Source organism: Scyliorhinus torazame, chromosome 7, assembly GCF_047496885.1.
Source record: "Scyliorhinus torazame isolate Kashiwa2021f chromosome 7, sScyTor2.1, whole genome shotgun sequence".
Lineage (NCBI taxonomy): Eukaryota > Metazoa > Chordata > Chondrichthyes > Carcharhiniformes > Scyliorhinidae > Scyliorhinus > Scyliorhinus torazame.
In genome coordinates this window covers 48,160,510-48,186,247 of record NC_092713.1, presented here as the reverse complement: position 1 = coordinate 48,186,247, position 25,738 = coordinate 48,160,510, and the positions used below count along the sequence as shown (strand labels likewise).

General features: G+C 45.5%; 1 protein-coding gene across 8 annotated transcripts in view; it reads right to left on the bottom strand.

Moving 5' to 3' along the window:
- Window positions 1-6,610: 6,610 nt before the first annotated feature.
- Window positions 6,611-25,738, bottom strand: part of st3gal3a (ST3 beta-galactoside alpha-2,3-sialyltransferase 3a) — a 1,052,507-nt gene continuing 1,033,379 nt past the window's right edge. For all 8 annotated transcript variants that reach the window (XR_011948150.1, XM_072510649.1, XM_072510647.1 and 5 more), the window contains one exon: window positions 6,611-6,885. Coding sequence is in view for 7 of the 8 variants with exons in the window: in XM_072510649.1 (XP_072366750.1) it covers window positions 6,796-6,885 (90 nt within the window). In the remaining variant the exon portion in view is untranslated. The remainder of the gene's footprint in view (window positions 6,886-25,738) is intronic.

Sequence of the window (25,738 nt, the reverse complement as noted above, 5' to 3'; positions counted from 1 at the left end):
AACTAATGTCCACGTAAGGGCTTTAGCCCACCGCTGCAGGTATTCTCAACTCCTGTGACCACCAGCCCCCATTCCACCATGACTCAGCTGTGTTCTGTTTCTCTTGGCAATCTTAGGCCTCAGGTGGGCCCATTACTGGCAGCAGCCACCGAGACTGGCCAGGAGCTCTCAGGGGGTAGGATTTCTACCGGAGTCCTTGATCCCAGGGGAGGCTTGCCTCTGTTCAGTTAAGTTACGGCACATAACTTGGCAGTCCTTCCTGAAAGGAAGTTGGCAAGTGAGACTCCTGTTGCCACCAATAACGACTGTCCAAAAACTGGGTTTATCTATGTGGCGGTGCACTGTAACATCAAAATGCCCACTACAGGATTGCTGACAATGGCTCAACCTTCAAGTTTCCGATGTCAGTCATGTTGCTGGCTAGACCTGGCACTTCCCCATGGTGGGTGAGAGGATAAACTTGTCAGCCCTGGGCAATTCATTCACGTTTTCAAATAAATGGATCAAAGTCAAATTGGTAGATGGCTGCAAGAGAACGGATTACAGTTAATAAAATTCCTGGGAATACGAAAATTTAGAGCTCTGAAATAATTTGGGGCCCGAGTGTGTAGAAATAGTTTAAGTGTGGTGGGGCACCTCATGCCAATTGTGACTTTCGAAATAAAACAGTAATTTGTAATATGAATGAATGTTAAATAGCAATCTTCATATCAATAGGCCACCTCAATGGTTTCAGTACTTAAATACAATTGATAGAGATTGAATATAACCATCATTTGATGCAGTCAAAAGGGTTGACAGGTCACAAACCCATATCTCACTGACGAAACAACTATTTTAAATTCCGTCTACATGGAGAAGTGCAGACCAAAGCAGTTTAAATCACTAATGTCACACAAACTGGCTGGTTGATGTCAGAAATGGATAAAATCTACTCTTGGTGAAAAAACTATATTGTAGCCCATTCGGATTAAGGAGGCTAGGGAATTATCAGCTTTCCGCGAGATGTTATCCTGTTATAAATGCTTATTCATGATGGTTTATTTTCAGTTTCTATGGTGTTCCTATAGAACTACAGTGGATGATGGATGCAGTAAAACCATTTACTGACAAGGTAGAGGAATAATAAGTCAACAGTGTTGCTACTCAATATAGTTGGTAGGCAAAGTAATTTATGAGGAGAAATTCCTTCCCTAAAGGCTGTGAAATTATTATTGTGGAGTATGTGGGAGTTAACAATTGTGAAGTCCCTGTGTGGCCAGGGACATGAGGTTTATCAGCACTAGAACTTAGTATTTTTCTGTAAGATATGCTTACAACAAATCATTGGTTAAAATGTGAGCACCTTTGTAGCAGTATCAGGCTGATGCATTGTTTGCCTCACAGAGCAGTGTTCCTTAATCTTAACTGGCTCTTTGGCCGGTTCAGTGATAATATTTAAATTGTCAACAGTTGCAAGCATTTATGCAGCAGCTGTGAAACTACTTCCACCTTTATTCACTGGAAAAGTGAAGTTGCAATGTGAGATAGCGCTCCCTTGCACAGTACCACATCAGTCAAAAATAGGGGTAATTTCCATTTGCAGTAACACCATACAGCAGATAATCCGAACATTCCTAGGTTCAGGGAACTCCCTATGGGATCATGGCAAGACCATAAGACATAAGAGCAGAAATAGGCCATTCGGCCCAGTGCGTCTGCTCAGCCATTCAATCATGGCCTAATTCTGCTCCTACGTCTTATGGTCCACTTTGGCAGGAAGAATAGAAAAGCATGCCAATGGTATGTTAATTGTAATATTAATGCTAAGGACAAACAGGTTCTTGTTCGACTAAGGGCTCTCACCCACTCTTATTTTTGATTTTGTTTTACTGATTTTTGTCTTTTGTTTTGTCAAGAGAGTAAAAAGACAGATTTTGCCTCTTTAAAGGGCAGTTAATTTGTTAACTTGATTTTTATTCAAAAATATAAAGACAGACTTCTCTTTTATTCTTTCATGGGATGTGGGCATCCTGGCAATGCCAACATTTATGGCCCATCCCTAATTGCCCTTGAATTGAGTGGTTTGTTGGGCCATTTCAGAGTCAGCCACATTGCTGTGGGTCTGAAGTCAGGGGCGATATTCTCCTACCCGCCCCGCCACATTTCTGCGCCGACCGGCCGGCGGGAGTCTCCGTAACACCAGCCGGTCAATGGGGTTTCCCATTGTGGGGCACCCCCACGCCGTCGGGAAACCCCCGAGCGCCGGCAGAACGGAGACTCCCGCCGGCGGAGAATGACGCCCCACATGTCAGCCAGACCAGGCAAGGATGGCAGATTTCCTTTCCCAAAGTACATTAGTGAATGAGATGGGTTTTTACAACAACCAATGATAACTTCATGGTCACCAATATTGTATATTAACTAAATTTAAATTCTTGCCAGTGCCATGGTGGTATTTTAATTCATGTCCCCAGAGCATTATCCTTGGCCTCCGGAATACAAGTTAAGTGACATTACCACTGTGCATCCAACTCACCATCATCTGGTCCACAGAGTTGGTTAGGGAGGAGGAAGACATTTGCAATGTTGCATTCTGCAATTAATCTAGTATTAAGTAAAATATTGGTTTCTAGTTTTCCACATCACTAATTGGCATTAGAATGAATGAACAAAGCAGAATATTATTTAAATAGAGAAAGACTGCACAATGCCGCAGTACAGAGCGCTCTGGGTGTCCGTGTACATGAATCACAAAAGGTTAGCATGCAGGTACAGCAAGTAAATGGAATGTTGGAAAAACATGGAATGTTGGCCTTTATTGCAAGGGGGAATTTAATATAAAGTAAAGAGGTCTTGCTACAACTGTGCAAGGCACTGGGATCTCACCTGCAGTATTGTGCCCAGTTTGGTTTCTTTACTTAAGGAGGGATATACTTTCATTGGAAGCAGTTCAGAGGAGGTTCACTAAGCTGACGCCTGGGATGAGGAGGTTATCTTATGAGGTTAGCTTTAGCAGAATGAGCCTATACTCATTGGAGTTTAGAAGAACGAGAAGTGATCTATTGAAACATATAGGATTCGGAGGGCTCCTGGCAGGGTAGATAGATGCTGAAAGGATGTTTCCTTTCATGGGGGTATCTAGAATGAGGGAGAAGGGGTTTCCCATTTAAGATGAAGATGAGGGAGAATTATTTTCTCTCAGAGGGCAATTAAGTCTTTGGAATTCTTTTCCACAAAGTCTGGGTCATTATATATATTAAAGGCTGAATTAGACAAATTCTCATTGGCAAGGGAGTCAAGGGGGTTATTGGGGACAATCAAGGGCAATTAGGGTTGGGTAATAAATGCTGGTGTAGTCAGTGACGCCCATATCCCATGAATGAACAAAGAGGCAGGAAAGAGGAGTTAAGGCCACAATCAGATTAGCCATGATCTTATTGATTAATGGAGCAGGCACGATGGGCCAGATGGCCTACCGCTACTCCCATTTCTTATACTCTTACGCTTATGATCTTATTAGTCTAACATTGTATTAACTGACGCTAGTGCAAAGAGATTACGGAACCACAAAGCTGAAGTATCTTGGCCTCACACTCAGGCTAGTTTAATGAATAATGAGTTTCTGAGGCACCGTGTTTGAAGTTGAAGCCAAGTTTTCGGAGGACTCAGTCTGAATAGTTTGGGGCTTTTTCTCCAGGAAAGTTTGGGATGTCACTGGTTACTTGTAGCTTGGTGCCAGCAAAATCACATTCATACCTGAAAAAATGATGGAACTGAAGCCAAATTTAAAGGACCATATTTTATAAATGGTGTTTTCAGAAAATCTCCATATAACAATTCCCACCCTGCCCCCATCCAATATTGTCAGCACTAGTGCTCAAACCTTAACAGTTTGAGTTCTCTTTTATGAATAATTTTTTGACAGTACAAACCAGTAGTGATAAGGTTTGACTGTAGGCAGGCGATGTTGAAGAACAATTTCAAGGCCACATTAGTCTCAAAATGCAAGAAACTGATAGTCTTGGCAGTTTTGAACGATACATATCATACAAACACAGAATTATCATTTTCAGCTGACCCCGTTCTTTTCAGCTTTCGTCTTGATAATATTGGATATGTAATCAACAACATGTTAATGTACTTTATCTGCACCGCCATTCATTTCTTACCTCTACATTTGGGCTCTCGGAAGGTAATATTCTGAAACAACGGAGAAAACTGATCACAGAAACAGAAAGCTATCTGGTTCCAGTTTTAAAGTCAGAACTATCCCGAATCCAAAACGCAGTGAGACAGAAAGTAACACTTTGTGAGCTATTTCACGAACCTTTCATCAATTATCAGCCATTTGTTTTCAAATTTAAAAGCTTCTGCAAACTAATGGAGTTTGCTGACCACAGCTAATTGGGTAACACCGGATCCAATGAGTGCCCAGGGTATGAGAAAGAATAGCTCAACCAGAACAGGATAAATTGCAGCAAATAGAATAACTCTTCTGGCAATGAGACCGAAATCCTAGTGACAAACAAAACTTGAAAACATTTCCCCCATTATTGAGAATATATTTTCCAAATTGGCGTCAAACTTCTCTGCTGGGTTAGCTCTGAACTAGAGCCTGTGGAACATTTACTGCCCTGGTATTTCCTTCCACATCAACCCTGCATTATTTACTAGGGCAGAGAGTGAGATTACCCCTTTTGTAATGATTATCTGAAGTAAGTTTGCTTTCCAGGGTTGTTACACTCAGAAATGTAATCATACTTGAATGGGCATCTTGAGGTTGCCATCTTAAATGGTTACATATGGATCAATTGAAAATCCTTAATAATGTCATAAATTCAACGGACAACTATGTATGTATGTACTGGTGGAAGGGTAGGAGTAGAAGAAACATAATATAGCCCAATGTTTGCTAAGCAATTTCCAAATGCCTTAAAAATAACCTCGGACGGCAATGAGTAGCAATGGAAGATACTAAAGGTACCATTTGGAGATACTGAGCATGATGTAACACTTTTGAATTCAGCCATCTTTTCAATAGTAATCTTACTTTCCGTTTGATCAAATAAGAAACAGGTCTATTGCCTATTTAATGTAATTGGGCGTTGGTGAATTCTGGAACGACTTTACTACATTATAATTAAGAGTGAGATCAGATAGAATGGCCATTGAACTGCTTGATTTGTTTTGCAGAATTAGAATTTCAGGGCTGGCAAATTCCAAAGTCTAACACACAACGAGCTTTGCAATTTAATATATATGTCATTAATAGTATCCTGTACTGTGTTTTGTCTCATATAAGAAACACACCGCTGATCTGTTTTTTATAGAAGGCAGGAGCAAGTTTGAGACATATCTGGATGCAACTGGGGGCAAATGAGACAAAAGAGGGAGATTAAACAATAAAACATGCTTCAAATGGCTGGAGGGAAAGTGCTTTTCCAAACAGGTGACTGCAATCCAAGTTACTTTTCACTCAAATCCCCAGTGAGTGCGTTTCAATTACATATCAAACCTGGAACAGCAAATAGACAAGCTGGCAACATGAACAATGTGTTTAACAGGATAGTTCCAAAACATGTCATATTAGTACCAGAACAAACAATGATTGCTCTTGTGCTTTGCTTAGAGCTATCTACTCCATACCAATAAGATTCACTCAATGAACAAGAAAGAAACACATTTAAACAAAACATAGTTACTAAGTCTTTCAGAATTAAAAATCCATCATTATCTGCCAAAAAAGAAGAGCCGAAGGTGACACCTGGTCAAAGCTTGTTGAACGGTGGTGAGATAACACCACCTCGTGTAGTTTACTTGCTAATCCTGCAAGAAATGTGGATTCAGCTAGTAGAGAGATGTCCTTCCAAACTCTTGAAAGCTGGGTTTGTACCATGGCATGGCATGAGCCAGCAACACTGCATTTCAAATCGATAATACTGTGGCATAATACAAACACATGAAAACAGTTGTCTGTATGACCTGTCCTTTGTTCTGACATGATCTACTTGTAACGATAAAAAAATGCTTTCCAAGCAGGTATCCAAACTGGGAAGTGTGTGTACTTGCTGAAGGTTTAATTGTGTTTCAAGTTTAAGAGTTCCAGTTACTAAAGCCATTCGATGGAGCGCTTTCTTCTGATCATTGTACACACGAGTGATAGCAGCACTCGGCAGCACAGAAAGAGCAAAATATTACCAGTAATACACGATTTTCTGCTCTTAAAATAAAAAGAGGTTGTCCGTACTTAACCTCTTTCACAGCTTCTGTTCTGTATAGACATTTTTTTCTTCAAGATAAAGTTTTTTTTAAATCCTCTACCCCAAAAAGGAATAGCAGCAATAATGGACAAGTCTGGGACGGAATAGCCAGTCTCATGAATTTTTGGGGTTGGGAGAGGAAATAATAAACTAGAATAAACACAATGTAAAAGTGTTTGTTCACATAGCTCAAGAAAGCCTTTACATTCAAGCTATAAAAGAGAAATACCTCAACAATCCTGTTGCACTTCTCTCTCCAGAGGTAATTATGGCACGTCTGTCAGTGTCTTTCTTTTCTCATTGCACACTAAAGTGGAGCAATGAATTGTGACTGCACAGAAATCCACCCCGCCCCCCCACCCTCCCAGTATAGTGTTGATGCAAAATGACAGGTGAGTGTTTTATTCAGATGTGCAGACCTCCCGGTAGTCTGGTACAGCTGTATCCTCGTCCTCATTGAGGTACTGAGAGTCCACAGGCCACACTCTTTTTGTTTGCCTTTGTGTTTTGCTTCGTTTCCCCAATTTTATTTTGCGACCAGAGTAAAGTTGACTCAAATCCCAGCTGTCAAATCTGTAATCACTTGCCCTTTCACCAATTTCCGAAGGAACTCTTTCTCCTTTCCAATATTATGAGTCCAAGACTGGAACAAAATTAAAAGAAAACATCAATAGTTAATATTTTGGGTGAAGTAACAAATATTACGAACATGCTTCTTACATCTTAAGGTCAAATTCTGAGAAACATATACAGAAAAGCAACTTTCCGGTAAATGTTCTGTTTCAATTGAATTACATTGGGATCCAAGATTTGAATGAACTCCAAATACATTATAATAAAAAATAAATCTTTGATGATTTAATGAAAAGAAAATAAAGTTTTTTTAAACCGTAGATGAATAGACTTCTAAAACGAGCTGCTTCCAGGTAAGTATTTTAACTTAAAAGCATTCAAAATTTGAAGAATTATGGAACATCAAGTGTAAAGATTACACCTTTGGTTTTCTAGAAATTCTTTCTGGAAATTTTAAATATTTTGAATTACCTACCTTTGCTCTTCCCTATTCTTCCATTGTCATTCCATTTCCACATAGAGGCTTTTTAAATCCTCCATTTGTATATGCATGAAAGCTCCCAGCAGCAACAATGACTTGCATTTATATATCACCTTTAATGTAGTGAAAGGTCACGTCACGTGGAGCTTCACAGGCGTGATTATCGAACAAAATTTGACACGGAGCTATCTAAAGAAGCTATTGTGGCAGTTGGGCAAAAGAGGTCTGAAGGAACATCTGAAAGGAGGAGAGAAAGAAGTAGAAAGGCGGAGAGGGTTTACGGGGGGAAATTCCTGAGCGGAGGGCCTGTGCAGTTGAAAATATGGCCACCAGTCCTAGAGCAATTAAAATCAATGTTGTGACAGAGGTCAGAATCGGAGGAGATTGGTGGGTTGTACGGCTGGAAAAAGTTACAGAAATAGGAGGGCGAGGAACCTGAAAATGAGGATGAGAATTTTAAAATTGCAGTGTTGCTGGATAAGGAGTCAATTTTGGCAGCAAGCACAGGTGTGACGGATGAAATGGATCTGATGTGAGCTAGGATGCAGGCAGTTTTGGATGATCTCAAGTTTATGAGAGATTGGAGAACAGCCAGCAGTGAAATAGAAGTCAAGTCTAAAGCTAACAAAAGGAGAATGAGGGTTTCAGCAGATGAGCTAAGGTAGGAGTGATGTTATAGATGGAATTGGTATTTGTAGCATGTTGCTTGAGGTACCTAAACCAAGCCTGTTTGGTTGATATAGAATACAGATTGGTAATAACCAGAGTGTACTGACCTCTATCCGTGGGTTGGGCACACTTTTGGAGTTTAACATTAAAAATGTATCAGCACAGAGCACTGCGGAATTTCCCATTGCCAATTTGGCAATGATTACTATATTCATGAGGACACTGGTCTGCTGGGCTATCAGAAGCAAAATGGGATGAATTCTAGGGGACAATCCACTCCTCAACTCCAGGTATCACTGATAAACCAAGCTGGCTGGACAATCATCCTAAATGTCCTGTAATACTGTGTACATGCCCATCTCAGGAAGTGGATTATTGAATCTGAAATACCTGATTGATGACCCAGTCTTTATTCACAACACATGTCATTTTGAAAGCAACTAAACCTAAAGGAATCCCACTTTTCTCTCCACCCCCCTCAAAATAAAATACAACTATCATCCAAATTGTTGGAGGGCGAAGGAACAAGGTTGGATGCAAGAGAACATAAAACATATTAGCACAGCACTTTGGAGTTACAAGTTCTTGCCCAGGTGCAGCCAAACGTTTTGGCACCTTGATTCCCATCCATTACCTTATGGGATAAGGTTACATGCGGACAATGCACCTGAGGTTGGACCCTTGGGGGGAGGTTTTGGTGTCCTGTAAACTTGGCAACTTCATTGGGTGCTGCAACCCCCACCTAGTGACCTCATTGTCTGAGGGCCAAAGAAACTTCTGGAAGGGTGCAAAGAAAGGGATAAGGGGGACACGCAGCGACCCTCCCCAGCAAAGACTCGACACGGAGACTATGGACCAGACTCGGTGGCAAATCAGAGACGTGCGAGAACCACCTTCGCATACGAGGGCCCTAAAATGATGGCAACTCCGAGGATTGGAGCCGCAGCTCGATCAAGTTTAGCGGCATGGGTAGTATTAGAATCTTGGACAGATAGTATTGGGGATAATTTGGGAGAGTAACTGTTTTATTATGCTTGTAAATAAATTTGGGTTGAATCATGAGCCTGTGTTTGTCCTTTGTTCATCTCGCATAAAAGGGCACCTGGGTAAAATGTTTAAATAATAAACTGGTCGAAGTGTCTGATAATTTACAGACAACATAATCTTACTACTCCTGCTTCCTCTTCAGAAAAGGTCTTGTTTTGTGATACTTCAAATCAAGCGTTTAAAGAAAGTTGGATTAAATTACTGAGCCAGGAAAGATTAGGGGCGGGATTCTCCATTGGCTGACAGTGACATCGCGAAACACGATTGGGCGGAGAATCGGTTCCGATGCCAAAATCTCTATTTTCCGTCATCTCGACAGCGGTGCCAATGCTTTCTGGAATGCACGTACAGTAAACATTGTTTGCGTGTCATTAGCAGGCCCGACCCGGTATACTCTGGGGCCTCTGCAATTCTCCTCCTCAGATGGGCCGAGTTCCCGACGGCGCAGTTCACGTGTGCTTTTAAAAATCATGAAACTGGCGTGGTGGCTGCTGAGCGAGACAGAGGGGGTACGGAAAGTGTCCAACACCGCCATAGTTTTCTGACAGTTGTGCCGCTCGCTGGGGGGTTTCTGCCGGGGCTGGGGAGAGTAGTGGGAGCTGGCCAGAAGGTGGGCTGTGGGGTCTGAGTGGACGGACACAGAAAACCATTACCGGAGCTGGCAAGGCTGCCATGCATACTGCTGACAGCCGACTGTGAACTTAGGGCCACGGATTGTATAGGTGTCCCCCCCCCCCCCCCAGACCACACACTTGGGTGCCCTCTGGTCCCAGCCTACCCATCAGTTATATGGACGTGCTCCAGCACAATCAGTGCCATTTTGTTGGCTGGAATGAGTGTGTGTGGAGATTGTAACGTGCATGTGTGGCTGCAGCTTGTCAGCCTCCCGCGTGTCAATCATGGACCCGGTGAATCCCGCACCGTTTTTCATTGGAATCAATTGTGTTCCACGTGGCATCGGTCACAGTAGTGGAATCGGTCCAAGTGCGGCGCCAACATTTTTGCTGTCGTGGAAGTCCACGAATTCTGCGTTGGCGTCAACACTTAGTCTCAGAAACAGAGAATCCCGCCCTTGGAGTATGGCCAGGGGTTGGAACAAGATGCAAAGTGGTCATACCAAGCTTTGAACTAATACAATACTACAAACTGGACAGGTTGAATAGCCTATTTTCATTCCTTACCTAATGATCTTAAAAATAAATAACGGCATGTCATGGATTCAAACAGATCAGCGATTAATTTAAGAAGAATTTATTTAAAAAAAAATATTTTTCACATTTTCTCCAAATTTACACCCACCAACAATAAACAATAAGCAATAACGAATATGTCAATCCCCATATCAACAACAACAATCCCATCCTCCCATCAACCCCCAAACAACTGCTCACGTTAACATAAACAAATAACAAAAAGGGATCAGAAATCACCCACTGTCACCAGTAACACATACAGTCCCCCTCCCCCCAACTAATGTTCGATGTTATCCACTTCTTGAAAGTGCATATTGAATAACGCCCATGAATTGTAGAACCCCTTCATCCTTCCCCTCAGTTCAAACTTAACCTTCTCAAGAGTCAAGAATTCCAACAGGTCCCCCTACCACGCCAGGGCACAGGGTGGAGAGGCTGCCCTCCATCCCATCAGGATCCACCTTTGGGCGATCAACGAGGCGAAGGCTACAACACCGGCCTCCGCACCCGTTTCCGACCCCGGCTGGTCTGACACTCCAAATATGGCCTCCCGAGGGCCCGGGTCCAGTTTCACGTGCACCACTTTAGAGATTACCCTAAAAATCTCCTTCCAGTAATCCTCCAGCTTTGAACAGGACCAAAATATATGAACGTGACATGCGCCCCCCCCCCCCCCCCCGCAACGTTCACACACATCTTCTACTCCCTCAAAGAGCTGGCTCATCCTCGCCCTTGTGAGGTGTGCTCTATATATCACCTTCAGCTGTATCAGCCCCAACCTCTCACACGAGGTGGAGGCGTTCACTCTCCGGAGCACCTTACATCAGAACCCCTCCTCCATATCCTCTCCCAACTCTTCCTCCCACTTTGCTTCGATCCCTTCCAGTGGTGCCTTCTCCTCTTCCAAAATAGCCCCATAAACCGCCGACACTACCCCCTTCTCCAGTCCTCCTGTTGTCAGCAGTCCCTCCAGCAATGTGGAGGCCGGCTCCACCGGGAAACTTTTTATCTCTTTCCTGAAAAAAACTCATAATTCGCTCCCAGCTCCTTCAATCCTGCAAACCGACCAATTTAAGAAGAATTAAGTACAAATTAGATTTTGTGCATGCTGAAACTTCATTGCTCCACCTCATTGGCAGGCCATGCCTTCAGGTGCTTCAACCATAAGCTCTGGAATTCCCTCCCTACACCTCCCTGCCTCTATTGTTTCTTCTTATCTTTAGGAGAGGTGTCAAGGCCTTGGGAAGGGTATAGAAATGGTTTATCAGGATGATACCAGAGGAGTAAGCAGTGGTATTCAATATTATGAAGGGTTTTGATAGACATGGTGGAAGAAACTATTTTCTCTGGTGAGTGGCCAGTAACCGACAGTTATATATTGAATATAATTAACAGAAGACCTAGAGGGGAAATTAAGAGAAATTCCTTCAGAATGGTGTAAAAATCTGGAATGCAAGACCTGAAAATGTGATGGAATCAAATTCCACAGTAGGTTTCACAGGGCAATTTGGACTTCGACTTGATAAGGACTAATGTGCAGGGTTATGGGGAGAAAGTTGCCGTGTGGGACTAATTGGACAGCTCTTTCAAGTAGGCTTGATGAGCTGAATGGTTTCCTTCTTTTGCTAGGATTCTACACCTCCCCTTTTCCACATTATTTCTTAAAACCTACCTTTCTAGCCAAGTTTTTGATCCTCTGTCCTACATTTCTTTGAGATTTGGTGTTAAATTTTTGTTTGATAATCGTTTCTATGAAGGGTCTCAAAATATTTTATGGAATTAAAGACCTGCATAAAGACAAGTTATATCGGCAAATGGGATGTCACCAAACATCCACATGCTTTCCAAAATTGGTTAAGTACTGATAATTTTGCTTCTTTTTTCATTCTGTTGCTTGAGTAGATGGAAACCAATCATAGCATCTCAACACAATCCAATAGGGTCAAAAAGTTAAACCAGCAAACACCTGGTAAGTACAACTCCTGAGGCGTTTTCTTACTCAGGCACTGGAGGTGTAAAATCTCAGGTAAGCGACAATTCGGAAGCGACGACTGGAGAAAAAAGTTACGATTTATTTAAGAATGTTCCCGATGGTGGGGCAGTCCAGAACTAGGGGGTCATAGTTTGAGGATACGGGGTAAAACTTTTAGGACTGAGGTGAGGAGAAATTTCTTCACCCAGAGAGTAGTGAATCTGTGGAATTCGCTACCAAAACGTTGTGTAATTTCAAGAAGGAATTAGATCCAGCTCTGAGGGCTAAAGGGATCAAGGGATATGGGGGATCAGGGTATTGAACTTGATGATCAGCCATGATCATAGTGAATGGCGGAGCAGACTCAAATGGCCTCCTCCTGCTTCCATTTTCTATGTTTCCATGTCTTTATATATTTACACCTCCTATTCCCTGAAGTGTCTCCCACCCCGGCCCAGGTGTGGGCAGTGGAATTTATGTCCCAGCAGTCTCTGGTTCAAGAGGGTAGCTCCACCCTTCTCATCTGGGTAGATCGTACTCAGGTAAGGTCACAGGGACTCTGAAGTTGCAGATCCCTGGGCCTCTTGTCGGGTTAGAACAGTAGGGAAGGAGCATTAATAAATCTGCTAATCCAGTGTCCTAGGTTTCCCATTGGTGAAACCCCCAGATCAGGAATGCATATGGGACTGAAATCAATGCTTTATAAACCCATACCTGATAGCAAGCTAGTATAAGTGCCCTAAGCTAGGCACCTCTCTGGACTTTACTATAAAAAATAAATGATCCTGACTGCAGGTGACAAACTAATCAACAGGAATCTTAGAAATGTAAAACTCCCCAGGCAATCACATCAAACCTACGTGATAGACTGTACAACTTCAAAATCAGAGCTGCACAATTCAGTCTGAAAACTCAGGGGTGAGATTCTATGTCGGGCGATGCCGGAATCATGAAACGCATTTGGCTGAGAATTGGTTTTGACGACAAAATCGTGGCGGGCGCTGGGTTCAAGCCAAATCGCAATTCTCCTGTGCCTCAACAGTGGAGTCAATGCGTTTGGCCTAAAATTAGCGGGCCTGACCCAGTATTCTCCGGGTCCTCCGTTATCCTCTTCCTCCACCGGGGGGAATTCCCGAAGGCGAGGTTCACGTGTGCTTTCAAAAATTGTGAACCAGGTGCTGTGGGTGATGAGGAGGAGGGAGGGGGTAGGGACAGTGGACAACATCGCCAAAGTGTGCTGATAGTTGTGCTGCTGGTTGGGGGGGGGGGGGGGGGGGGGGAGGCTTCTGCCAGGGGTGGGGGAGCAGCGGGGGTGGCCGGGAAGTGGCCCGTAGGGCCGGGGTGGATAGGCACGGAAAACCATTGCCGCAGCCTGCCAGGCTGCATCCGGCTACGCATACCGCTGACTGCCCACTGTTAACTTAGTGTCACAAGTCATATGGGTGCCCCCCAGGACAACCCCCTAGGTACCCTCTTGCTCCAGCCGACCCATCAACGGAATGGGCATGCTCCAGCGCAACCAGAGCCTACGTTGTTGGCTGGGATGGGTGTATGGGGGTAGTGGAGTGCTCATTTAAAAAAAAAAAAAAATTTTGAGTACCCAATTGATTTTTTCCAATTTAGGGGCAATTTAGCGTAGCCATTCCACCTACACTGCACTTTGGGTTGTGGGTTCCGTACCAGCCTCCCGGAACAGGCACCAGAATGTGGCGACTAGGGGCTTTTCACAGTAACTTCATTGAAGCCTACTTGTGACAATAAGTGATTATTATTATTATTATTAAACCCACGCATACACGGGGAGAATGTGCAAACTCCACATGGTCAGTGACCCAAGGCCAGGATCGAACCTGGGACCTCGGCGCCATGATGCAGCATTGCTAATCACTGCACCTTGCTGCCACGAGTGGAGTGCTCATATGCGGCTGCAGCTTGCAGCCTCTCGGGTGCCAATCCTGAAACTGGTGAACCTGACACAGATTTTCATTGGAATTGATCGTGTTCCATGTGGTGCAGCGGTACCTCAATGGTTGGTGAATTGGTCCAGGTCTGCCAGTTTGCTGTCGTAGAATTCCACAAAACCTACTCCGGCATCAATACTTAGTCTCAGGAATGGAGAATCCGGCCGCAGGTCTTTACCTCAATTCCAATCATGACTTCCTGAAATATTGTCTTCACAAACTCACAATTCAATTTATCCTGAGATCCTGCTATATATTTTCTACATTGCTATCCTTGTAACTTTCAAGATAACACTTTGTCACGTTTGCTTTAGTTGCAAATTTGCTGCTAAATGCAGGTGTTTTTGTATTCAGAAAGGGCATCGACACATAAATCTTCCCAAACAAAACTGCTGGGTTTTTCAATTGATGTACTATTTTCATGACTCCTCCAAGCAGCAATTGGATTTCGAAATCTTTGGCAACCTTTGGGCATCTGTCTTAATATCTTCTTATGTGGCCCAGTGTAAAGTTTGGTTTGATAGCACGGTAGTGAAGTGCCTTGGGATGTTTTACTTTGTTAGCAACTTATCGCTGTTGTTGTTACCACTCAAATAAACTAAATTGTTTCATTCTCACATTGAAGCATTTTCCTCACAGCTCTCCCTCCCAACCCAGCTTTGTGTCGGCTGCAAATTTGGAGATATTACATTTAGTTCCCTCATCTAAATCATTAATATATATTGTGAATAGCTGGGGCCCCAGCACCAATCCCTGGGGTAGCTCATTAATCACAGCCTGCTATTTGGAAAAAGACCCATTTATTCCTCCTCTTTGTTTCATGTTTGCCAACCAGTTTTATATCAATCTCAATTCACTGCCTCCAATTCCATGCACTTTAATTTTACACACTAATCTCTTATGTGGGACTTTGTCGAAAGCCACGTCCAAATAATCTACATCCACTTGCACCCCCTCCTCAAGTCTACGAGTTACATCCTCGAAGAATTCCAGTAGATATGGCAAGCATGATTGCCCGTTTGTAAATCCATGCCAACTGTGTCCAATCCTGCTACTAAAGGGCGGGATTTAACTAAAAAAAAAGTCAGTTCTTGATGGGATTAATGGAATAGTTCTCGGCGTTAAAACCCGCTATCTAACTGTACTTTGGTTTTTTCCCAAGCCCCGAAGCATTCCGCCGAGGCTGCATCTCATCCTGATTCCGGCAGGATACAGCTGGTTAATCGCACTCTAAATCTTTTGTAATGGACTCTGCCATTTTCCTCATTACCCATGTTAGACTGGTCGGTCTATAATTAAGTTTTCTCTCTACATCCCTTTTTAAATAGTGGGGTTAATTAGCTCACCTCTAATCTGTATAAACTGTTCTAGAGTCTAGAGAATCTTGGAAGGTGACCATCAATGCATCCACTATTTCACAGGCCACTTCCTTAAGTACTCTGAGATATGGATTATTAGGCCCTTGGATTTATCGGCCTTCAATTCCATCAATTTCCCCAACACCATTTCCTTCTGTTCCTCTCTCTCACTAAAGCCTGTGCTCCCCAACATTTCTGGTATGTTATTTGTGAAGACAGAACCAAAGATTGTATTTGGTTGGTGTTATAACCTGCCTACTTACCATTGGCTGGGGACTAATGACTATCCCACAATCCTGTGGGAGTATGAGCTTCCCCAATGAGGGGAGCGGAGAAACCACTAGTAAACTCCTAGTATAAATAAAGCTGGCCAGTTCAGGAACCAGCAGGAAGGAGAATGTAGCAAGGGAAGTTACTGCTACTGTTATGTATATATGTTATAGTAAATAAATGTCATTACTTTGTATCCTTAAAACTCGTGCTGGATTCTTCGTGGCCCTTACAAAACTGGCGACGAAGGTTAAAGTGAATAGCTGTCTACACTGCTGAAGCCACCTCCCTGGATTTTTGTTGGATACAGGTTGGAAGTTGTTTTCTATTACACCATGCCTCTGTACGGACGTTTGGATGTTTTTGATGCTGCGCTGGAAAGCTGGAACCAGTACACACAACGGATGCGTTACTATTTCCGGGCAAACAACATCACCGAAAACGAGCGCCAGGTGGTCATATTGCTCACCGCCTGCGGCCCGCATGCGTTTGTGGTGATTAGGAGCCTTACGTACCCAGCTGCGCCGGACACCAAAATGTTTGATGAACTTGTGAATATAGTGGGGCAACGTTTTAACCCAACCCCGTCCACGATAGTCCAGCGTTACCGGTTTAATACCGCTGAGAGGACCCCTGGAGAATCCCTTGCCGATTTTCTATCCAGGCTACGCTGGATTGCGGAGTACTGTGACTATGGTGAGACCTTATCAGAAATGTTACGCGACCGTTTGGTTTGCGGTATTAACAATGCGGCCACTCAGAGAAAGTTGTTAGCGGAGCCAACATTGACTTTTCAACAGGCCATTCAAATAGTATTGTCCCGAGAGAGCACAGAGCGAGGAGTACAGGAGCTACAGGGAATGGAAGTGCATGCCTTGGGGCGCAACCCCTTACGTCCGAAAACGTCCCCCCGCACTCCTGTGGTACCTTGGGCGAGGCAACGTCCGGACTGACGCCAGTGGCCGTCGGACATTCCTCCCCGAAGGGAGCCTTCTCCAGAGCCAATGGATGAGGACCCATGTCCGCGTCAGACTTGTAGGCGCCGACCCCGTCGCGGACGGCGGTCCTGGGGGCGCCAGAGGCTACGTTGTTCCGACCGAAACTGGGCCCAGCCCAGGGGCTGTACCTTCCATGTGGATGAACCTGCGGCGACTACTCCTGAGGACGTGGAGACGGAGGACGACTGCCTGCAGCTGCATTGTGTGGCAGCTCCCCGTGTGGCCCCCATTAAGGTGACAGTACGGGTCAATGGCCACCTGCTTGAGATGGAGTTGGATACTGGCGCAGCGGTCTCCGTGACCGCCCAGAGGACATTCGACTGCATCAAGCAGGGTATACAGACCCTTACATTAACCGACTCACAGGCCAGGTTGGCCACCTACACGGGGGAACCACTGGACATTGCAGGAACTACAATGACCCCTGTTGTTTATGGACGCCAGGAGGGGCGTTTCCCACTTATCGTGGTGCGCGGCCATGGGCCCAGCCTGTTGGGTCGAGACTGGTTGCGCCATTTGCGGTTGCAATGGCAGCACATCCTCCAAACAGTTTCTGAAGGGTTGACTGAGGTGCTAGGACGATAGCCAGATGTATTCCAGCCTGGTTTGGGGAAAATAAAAGGGGCCGTAGCCCGTATCCAAGTTGAACCAGGAGCCACGCCGCGCTATTTCTGGGTGCGCCCAGTGCCTTACGCCTTGCTCGAGAAGGTAGAAGGGGAGCTCACTCGTTTGGAGAGTTTGGGTATTATCAGGCCCATCCGTTTTGCTGACTGGGCAGCACCAATTGTACTTGTAATGAAGCTAGATGCCACAGTTCGCTTGTGTGGCGACTATAAACTTACAGTGAATACGGTTTCCCGACTCGACCGATATCCAATGCCTCGCATAGAGGATCTCTACGTGAAACCTGCAGGTGGACTCTCGTTCACAAAATTAGATATGAGTCACGCCTACCTGCAGTTGGAGCTGGACCCTGCCTCCCGGTCATACGTAACGATTAATACACACCGGGGCCTGTATGAATATACACGGTTGCCCTTTGGAGTATCCTCTGCCTGCGCAATTTTTCAACGTGTTATGGAGGGCATTTTGAGAGGTTTACCACGTGTGGCTGTCTACCTAGATGACGTTTTGATTACAGGGACGTCGGAGCAGGAACATTTGGAAAATCTGGAGGCTGTCCTTCGACGCCTTTCGGAGGCTGGAGTCCGTTTACGTCGCACAAAGTGCGTATTTCAGGCAAAGGAAGTAGTCTACCTAGGTTATCAGGTGGACCGCGAAGGTCTGCACCCCGTCGCAGAGAAGTTGCGTGCAATTCAACATGCCCCCCCCGACTGACAGTTCGCATCTTCATTCTTTTCTCGGTCTCGTAAACTATTACGGGAAGTTCCTCCCCAATCTGGCAACTACGCTGGCCCCTTTGCACCTTCTGCTAAAGAAAAATCACACCTGGGTTTGGGGTCAGCCGCAAGAAACCGCTTTCCGGCGGGTAAAGCAACAATTGTCGTCGTCTGGGTTACTAACCCACTATGATCCTGGAAAGCCTTTGCTTGTCACATGTGATGCATCCCCGTATGGTAGTGGGGCCGTCCTGTCACACAAGATGGAGAACGGGGCCGAACAACCGATAGCTTTCGCCTCCCGCACATTAACTGCAGCGGAGAAAAAGTACGCGCAGATCGAGAAGGAGGGCCGGGTAGTGGTTTTTGCGGTGAAACGCTTCCACCAGTACGTGTACGGCCGCCATTTCAATATCGTGACTGATCATAAGCCCCTGCTGGGACTTTTCAGAGAGGATAAGCCAATACCGCCCATTGCTTCTGCACGGATCCAGAGCTGGGCTTTGTTGCTTGCTGCATACGAGTATTCTCTGGAGCACAAACCAGGTACGCAGATAGCAAATGCCGAGGCACTGAGCCGATTGCCTTTATCAACCGGCCCCATGTCGACCCCCACGACCGGTGAGGTGGTTGCAACCCTAAATTTTATGGACACCTTGCCAGTCACGGCATCACAGATCCGTGAGTGGACCCAGGCGGAGCCAGTCCTGTCAAAGGTTTGGCACATAGTCCTGTATGGTGGGCAGCATAGACAGCTCTCAGGCGAGTTGCGGGCATTTTCCTCCAAGCTGTCAGAATTCAGCGTGGATGACGGCATCCTCTTTTGGGGGGCGCGTGTGATTGTCCCGGAAAAAGGCCAGGAGCTGATACTAACAGACTTGCACAATGGGCATCCAGGCGTGACCAAAATGAAAATGTTGGCCCGGAGTTATGTCTGGTGGCCAGGCCTCGACACCGACATTGAGAAGGTGGCCCAAAATTGCTCCATTTGCCAGGAGCATCAGAAGCTTCCGCCGGCCGCGCCCCTACATCACTGGGAATGGCCAGGGCGGCCTTGGGCACGCTTGCATGCAGATTTCGCAGGCCCTTTTCAAGGATCCATGTTCCTTCTACTAATTGACGCCCAGTCCAAATGGCTAGAGGTGCATAAGATGCAGGGGACAACGTCCTGCGCAACAATTGAAAAGATGCGTTTATAGTTTAGTACGCATGGCCTCCCCGAGGTGCTGGTCACGGATAACGGCACTCCATTCACGAGTGAGGAGTTTGCGAGGTTCACGAAGATGAACGGCATCTGCCATATCCGCACTGCCCCTTACCATCCGGCTTCAAATGGGTTGGCAGAGCGCGCAGTGCAGACATTCAAAAGAGGCCTAAAGAAGCAGTCTTCCGGATCAATGGACACGAGACTGGCTCGCTTTTTGTTTACGTACAGGACCACCCCCCATGCAGTGACTGGGGTAGCTCCCGCAGAACTCCTAATGGGCCGGAGACTTCGCACCCGCCTTAGTATGGTTTTCCCGGACATTGGCGCAAAAGTACGCCGCACACAAGAACGGCAGGGACAGGGATTTTCTCGGCATCGGCCGATTCGGCAGTTTGCGCCCGGTGACCCAGTGTTCGTTCAGAATTTTGCTGGTGGTGCCCAATGGGTTCCTGGTGTAATCGTTCGCCAAACGGGCCCTATATCTTACCAAGTGCAAGCCCAGGGTCGTCTCCAGCGAAAACATGTAGACCACGTTCGGTCCAGAAGACTATCCCCTCAAAAGATTCCCCGCCCCCGGAGCTCATTTCAACAGCCGCAGAGACCAGAGACAAGGGAAGGTAGTCCTCACAATCTTCCACTGGTGCCCCACTCGAAGCCTGCGCAGGTCGTTACGGGACCGAATGGAGATAGAGACGCTGACATGACGGAGGCAGCAGACTCTGACTCCGAGATGGAGACACAGGATGCATCAGAGGGGGAATCCTCGGGTCCACGGGCCGTGGGTGTACAACCGTTGCGCCGTTCATCACGGAAGCGCCGGTCTCCGTCTCGTTACACGCCGCCTGATCCAGCGCCGCGTGCAAATGGTGTCCGGCGTGCGGCCAAACGAGTCCGACGCCCTCCTTCGCCAGGGTCTTCGGTGGATTCCTTGGACTTTGGGGGGGGGGGAGGGATGTTATAACCTGCCTACTTACCATTGGCTGGGGACTAATGACTATCCCACAATCCTGTGGGAGTATGAGCTTCCCCAATGAGGGGGGCGGAGAAACCACTAGTAAACTCCTAGTATAAATAAAGCTGGCCAGTTCAGGAACCAGCAGGAAGGAGTATGTAGCAAGGGAAGTTACTGCTACTGTTATGTATATATGTTAGAGTAAATAAATGTTATTACTTTGTATCCTTAAAACTCGTGCTGGATTCTTCGTGGCCCTTACAAAAGTTGGTCAGCCACTTCTTTGTTACCCATTGTAATCCCTGTTTCTGACTGTAAGGTGCCTACATTTGTCTTTGCCAATCTTTTTCTCTTCACATACCTATAGAAGCTTTTAGTCAGTTTTTATGTTCCCCGCAAGCTTGCTCTCCTACTCTATGGCTGGTGTGGATCAGATTGGTGCTAACATCACGGGGTTCAATCTCCATTCAGCAGGGGTGCATACAGGATCTGCTTCCTTTCCCTACCCGTGGTGGCGGTCATGGCGCTGTGAGTCGAACCTGCATTCAAGCAGACAACTGAAGAAGACGATCATAGGAAGCATAAGCAGATAATGTGATATTGGTGCAATGGGCAGAAAGAGTTACCAAAGCTACAATCCTTGATTTCTTCTCCGGAATAGGGGGCGGGATTCTCCGAAATGGAGGCAGAGTGTCCGCGCCGTCGTGAACGCCGTCGAGGTTCACGACGGCGCGAAACGGCCCCTATCCCGACAGATTCAGGGCCAGATAATTGTCTAGGAGCGGCGCTGCGTCATTTACGCGCGCCAGGCCTTGGCGCCGCGTAAAGGCGGCGCCGCATACATGACCCGGCTGGCGCTGCATAACTGGCATCACCCAAGCATGCACGGGTTGGCCGGCGCCAACCTGCGCATGCGTGGTTGCCGTCCTCTCCGAGTCTGCCCCGCAAGAAGATGTCTGACGGATCTTGCGGGGCTGCGGAAGAAAGGAGGTCCTCCTTCAGAGAGGCCGGCCCGACGATCGGTGGGCACCGACCGCGGGCCAGACCCCATTTGAGGCCCCCCCCGCAGGCCGCACACCCAGCGTTCCCGCCGGCAGCGACCAGGTGTGGACGGCGCCGGGGGGAACCCGCCGTTTTGGGCAGGCCGCTCGGCCCATCCGGGCCGGAGAATCACGGGGGAACCGGTGAATCTCGGGCGATTCACTGTACCACGCCGCGCAAAACGCGATTGTGCCGTTCTGGCCGCTTCCATGAATCGCGGGAGGGCGTCGGACCGGCGTTGCAGGAAAATTTGGCGACCCAGGCGATTCTCCCAACCGACGCGGGAGCGGAGAATCGCGCCCAGGTTGTTGAGACTGTGGATGTGGAAACAACTGAGGAAGACAAAGAGGGCAAGGTTGGAGGCTATCCCAAGGCTCATAGCTGATATTGCTTGTTTTTCTTATTCTTCATCTCTTCATATACAACCTCATATATATTGACGCATATTGGTATTTTTTCCATCACAAAGAATGCTTAATGTATCCACCTGCATAACATGTACACCTCTGCATCTGTGTTAGCCTACCCTCTGGTGGAACCTACATCCATGCTTTTTTCAACCTTGATTCTTCAATGATCTTCTGGTTGACTTCCTGGACAGAATTTTACAGATCTCCACTGGTAGGTTTGCAGGTGGGTGAGCTTTTAAAATTCACTGGGTGGCCAAGCCGCCACTCTCCTATTCTTTCTGATCTGCCTTCAATTTTATGAGGGAGGGGCCCTAGCCCCAATTGAGACCCTTATGTGGACAGGGCTGCCTCAATTTTGAGGCTGGTGGGAGGAGGGGCAGGGGGGAAGCACAGCAGGTCAATCCGCTCAGGCCTGAATGGGGAAACTCCCTCATGGGCCCCTTTTCCATAATGCCCCCCCACCTCTCCTCCTGGACTCTCCAACTCCCCTATCACTCAGCCCCTCCCCTCTCCCACCCATAGGGCTCACTTACCTGGTTCTGGACTTAGAACTTGTTTGTAGTCTCAGCCAGAGCCACTGTGTTGTTCTCGTGATGGGACTACAGAGCTGCCAGCCAATCACATTGGCATGTAGCTCTCTGAGGTGGGACTTCTGTCCAAGTGTAAAGTACCATCTCCAGTCAATTAACACTTGAGTGTTAAATAGTTGTGGCGCCGCTGTGATTGACACGGATACATTCCCTGCCAACATTTTTGGTGCGAGGTGGGAATCCTGCCCCCCATTTTCCACTCTCCATAAACTTGAGCTCATTCTGAATTTCACTCATTCATCATTCCTGTGCTCACTGACTTATGAGTGTTTTCTGGTCAACCAACCCAACCTTGTAGCTTCCTCCAGTCCTAACAATTCCAAGAACTCTGCATTCCTCTAACTTGCGAAGTGAATATCAATGCTTAACACTGTTGAATAAGAGCAAAGAGGTGTCACACTTTGTTCGGAGTTCTAATATATTACACCAGAGATTAGAAACATTTGTGCTCCATGGTCTTAATTCCACATGCACTGAAGTTCCAATCTCAAATGTGCAGCTGCCAAATGCTTATCGGGAGGAGGAGAAAGTACTGAGGAAAAGCCACGCATTTCTTGACTGGATGTGGAGAAGGTTAGACAAATTATTCCATGCCATTCTATAACGTTAAATAACCTGAATGGACGCCCTGTTCCTGAACAAACTATCTTCAGTATAAAAGCCAAAGTTGACTGAAGTGCCCTGTCACTGTGTTCACAATTACTTCTTGCGTTACTCTATCAATAGATGCCATCATCAACTGGAATTTTTCTAAAATGGAACTTATGACTTGCAGTCTAGAAATTCCTGATGACAACATATGACCTTTTATTTGTCCAACACACTGGTGTCCATGGAACATCATAGTTATGATTTTCACTGTTTCCGCAACGCCTTCCCATTATCTCCTTGAAGACAGAACTTGTACTTGATGTTTAAACAATGGAAAACTAATCTGCTGGATTTAATCAGTGGAATGCAGAAATACCACTGTTGACTAGCATTCAGCAATTCACTAGACACAGTAATTACACGGTAACACAGGTCACTAATCTATGCCCCACGTCTGGGCCAGTGTTGGAACACGATAGGTTGCTGCAGATACAATATGAAACTTCTGAACAGGTGGAATTTGTGCCTTAAATGGGAAAGTATACTCATTAGTGTTGACCTTCAACACTAACATATTTTTCAAAGTCCTTTTGACCTTATTCTAGGTAAATTGATTTTTAGAAGATTGTAAGTAACTTATAAAAAAAACTTGTCATTCAGATTAGAATAATGTCCCTTCAGTCTCTCAGGTATGGATTAAAACCCAGCTCAGAGTAAGGGACAGGTTTTCTACCTCTGATACATTACCACACTGTCCCTTTGCCCAAGGGTTACTGGCCCTACATATGCCAATGGGATCAGCAACTGGTCCACCTGGGGAAAACTCCCAGCATAATTGCTGGCGTAGGAAGTTTTAGGATGATACTTCTCGGTATCAAATACTCAGCGATACATAATGGTTCCTGTGCTATTAAGAGGGGTGATGCTGGAAGATATTCTTAGTCAGCGCAGCAGCTAATTAGGATTGCATTGTGGAAAGTTATAGTCTGATAAATATCGTGGGATGTACTTGAACATTTTTGGCGATCAGACAGCATTTGTGCAAAATGCTAGTTGCCTAGGAGATTCACTGGTGTAGATTAGAAATGGTCAGCGCAGCGGAAGAAGCAGGCTTGATGGCATTTTCTTCATCCATACTATTTTTAGGCCTCCTGACAGGCAATTGCATTTGATATAGTTCAAAATATTTTAAAAGGTTACTCAGTGGTGGGATGACAATTAATGAGCCAATTGACACCCATTATCCCCAACCCACCGCAGACTTGTTGGTGGCTCAGGGATTTATTGGAGACTGCAGGGGTCTCCTGCACCCTCTGAAGGGCTGCCTAGCAAAACCTGTCGTGCTTGCCAACGGCCTCTTGAGGATTGCTGGTGAGGACACAGCAAAGGGTCCGGCAATGGACAGAGTGTCCACTGAAAGCCACCTCCTCGGGTGGATGGATTGTTGCCAGCAGCCACTGCTCCTACTGGAGGCATGAGGAGCTGCCAGCCTCTGACTGACTGGCAGCTTTCAACAAGTGGGATTCTGCTGCTGGGACCTCAGTTGCAGGGAAGGCCAAAGTGTGACCAATTAAATGCCTGAAGGGAGGGCACTTGATGCTGTTGAGCTCCCTCAGAGACCTGACAAGAGTTCCCTGCCAGTTCTCCAACCAGCGGGTGAGATCCCGGTCATTCTGACAAAATCCTGGCCAGTATTTCAATGCAGCTCACCCAGCAAACTTAACAATTCCCACATTTTTTCAAGTTGTGACATTAAGATCTGAAAAGACCACCTTGTCCTCTGTTAATCTAATCAGTTCTAAATGAGTGAATAGATCCTACAGCTTGACCTGAATGAGAAGAACTGTTCTGAATATATGCAAGTTTGTAATGGTAGAGAATTTGAAATTACATTGGGGTCACGCTGGATTCATAAAATGTTCACCTAACAATGTTTGAGCTTCTGAAGAAAGACCTACAGATTGTAGTTCTTTTTTAAAAAGTGCTCGTCAAAGAATTAGGTGTGTAACTACATGAAGTTCAAATTTATTCAAATGGCTATGGGTTACTCTGCATGTGACTGTATGGAATTACTGTTTACCGAGCACAGTATTGTTTTTGCTTAATTATGCAGAGTTTGTACAGTTGGGTGAGGTTTTGCTCTGCAACTGCAAAGAGTTCCATTTTTATTCTGTAACGCAGGAGGTGAAGTACATTATTAAATGTAATATTTCCGCTGCCATCTGGCATATTGTATGATGTAATCTGTCCCAGTGTGAGCTGATGGTTTTATGAAATTAACACAGATTAATGAGGATAGTTCACTCAGACCATGAAATGAAGTACTTTGACATGCAAGAAAAAAAAACCCAAAATCAAGTATTAGGTGCTAAAATCACTCTTCTGCGTTATATGGCACCTGGAATTGTATCAAAATTTTAGTTACTTAAATATATTTTACTTCAGTGAATCGATTTAAACTTCTCAATGCTATTTTCTTTCCATCCTATTACGTCTCAGACCGTTTGGCTTAGTTTATGCCTGCCATCTGCGCCTCATCAATTCAATTACAACACTGAAATAATTCTCTGATGCCTGCTTTTTAAGAACAAATATTAGCTTTAATTGTGCACACATGTTTTCTGGCTTTGAATTTTCAAAAAAAGTTAGCAGTACAGTCCACGACAACACTTTATGTTGTTTATAAGACAGGATTAATATTTAACAACTGTAACAATGTTGCAGGAAGTTTATTGAGAAATAATTTGTTGAGGATTACTAGGAAATTCTACACTCCTAAGCAATTATTAGAGGTTAATTTCTGCATGAGAAGGAATATCACTCAAGCTTGTAAACAAGCGTAT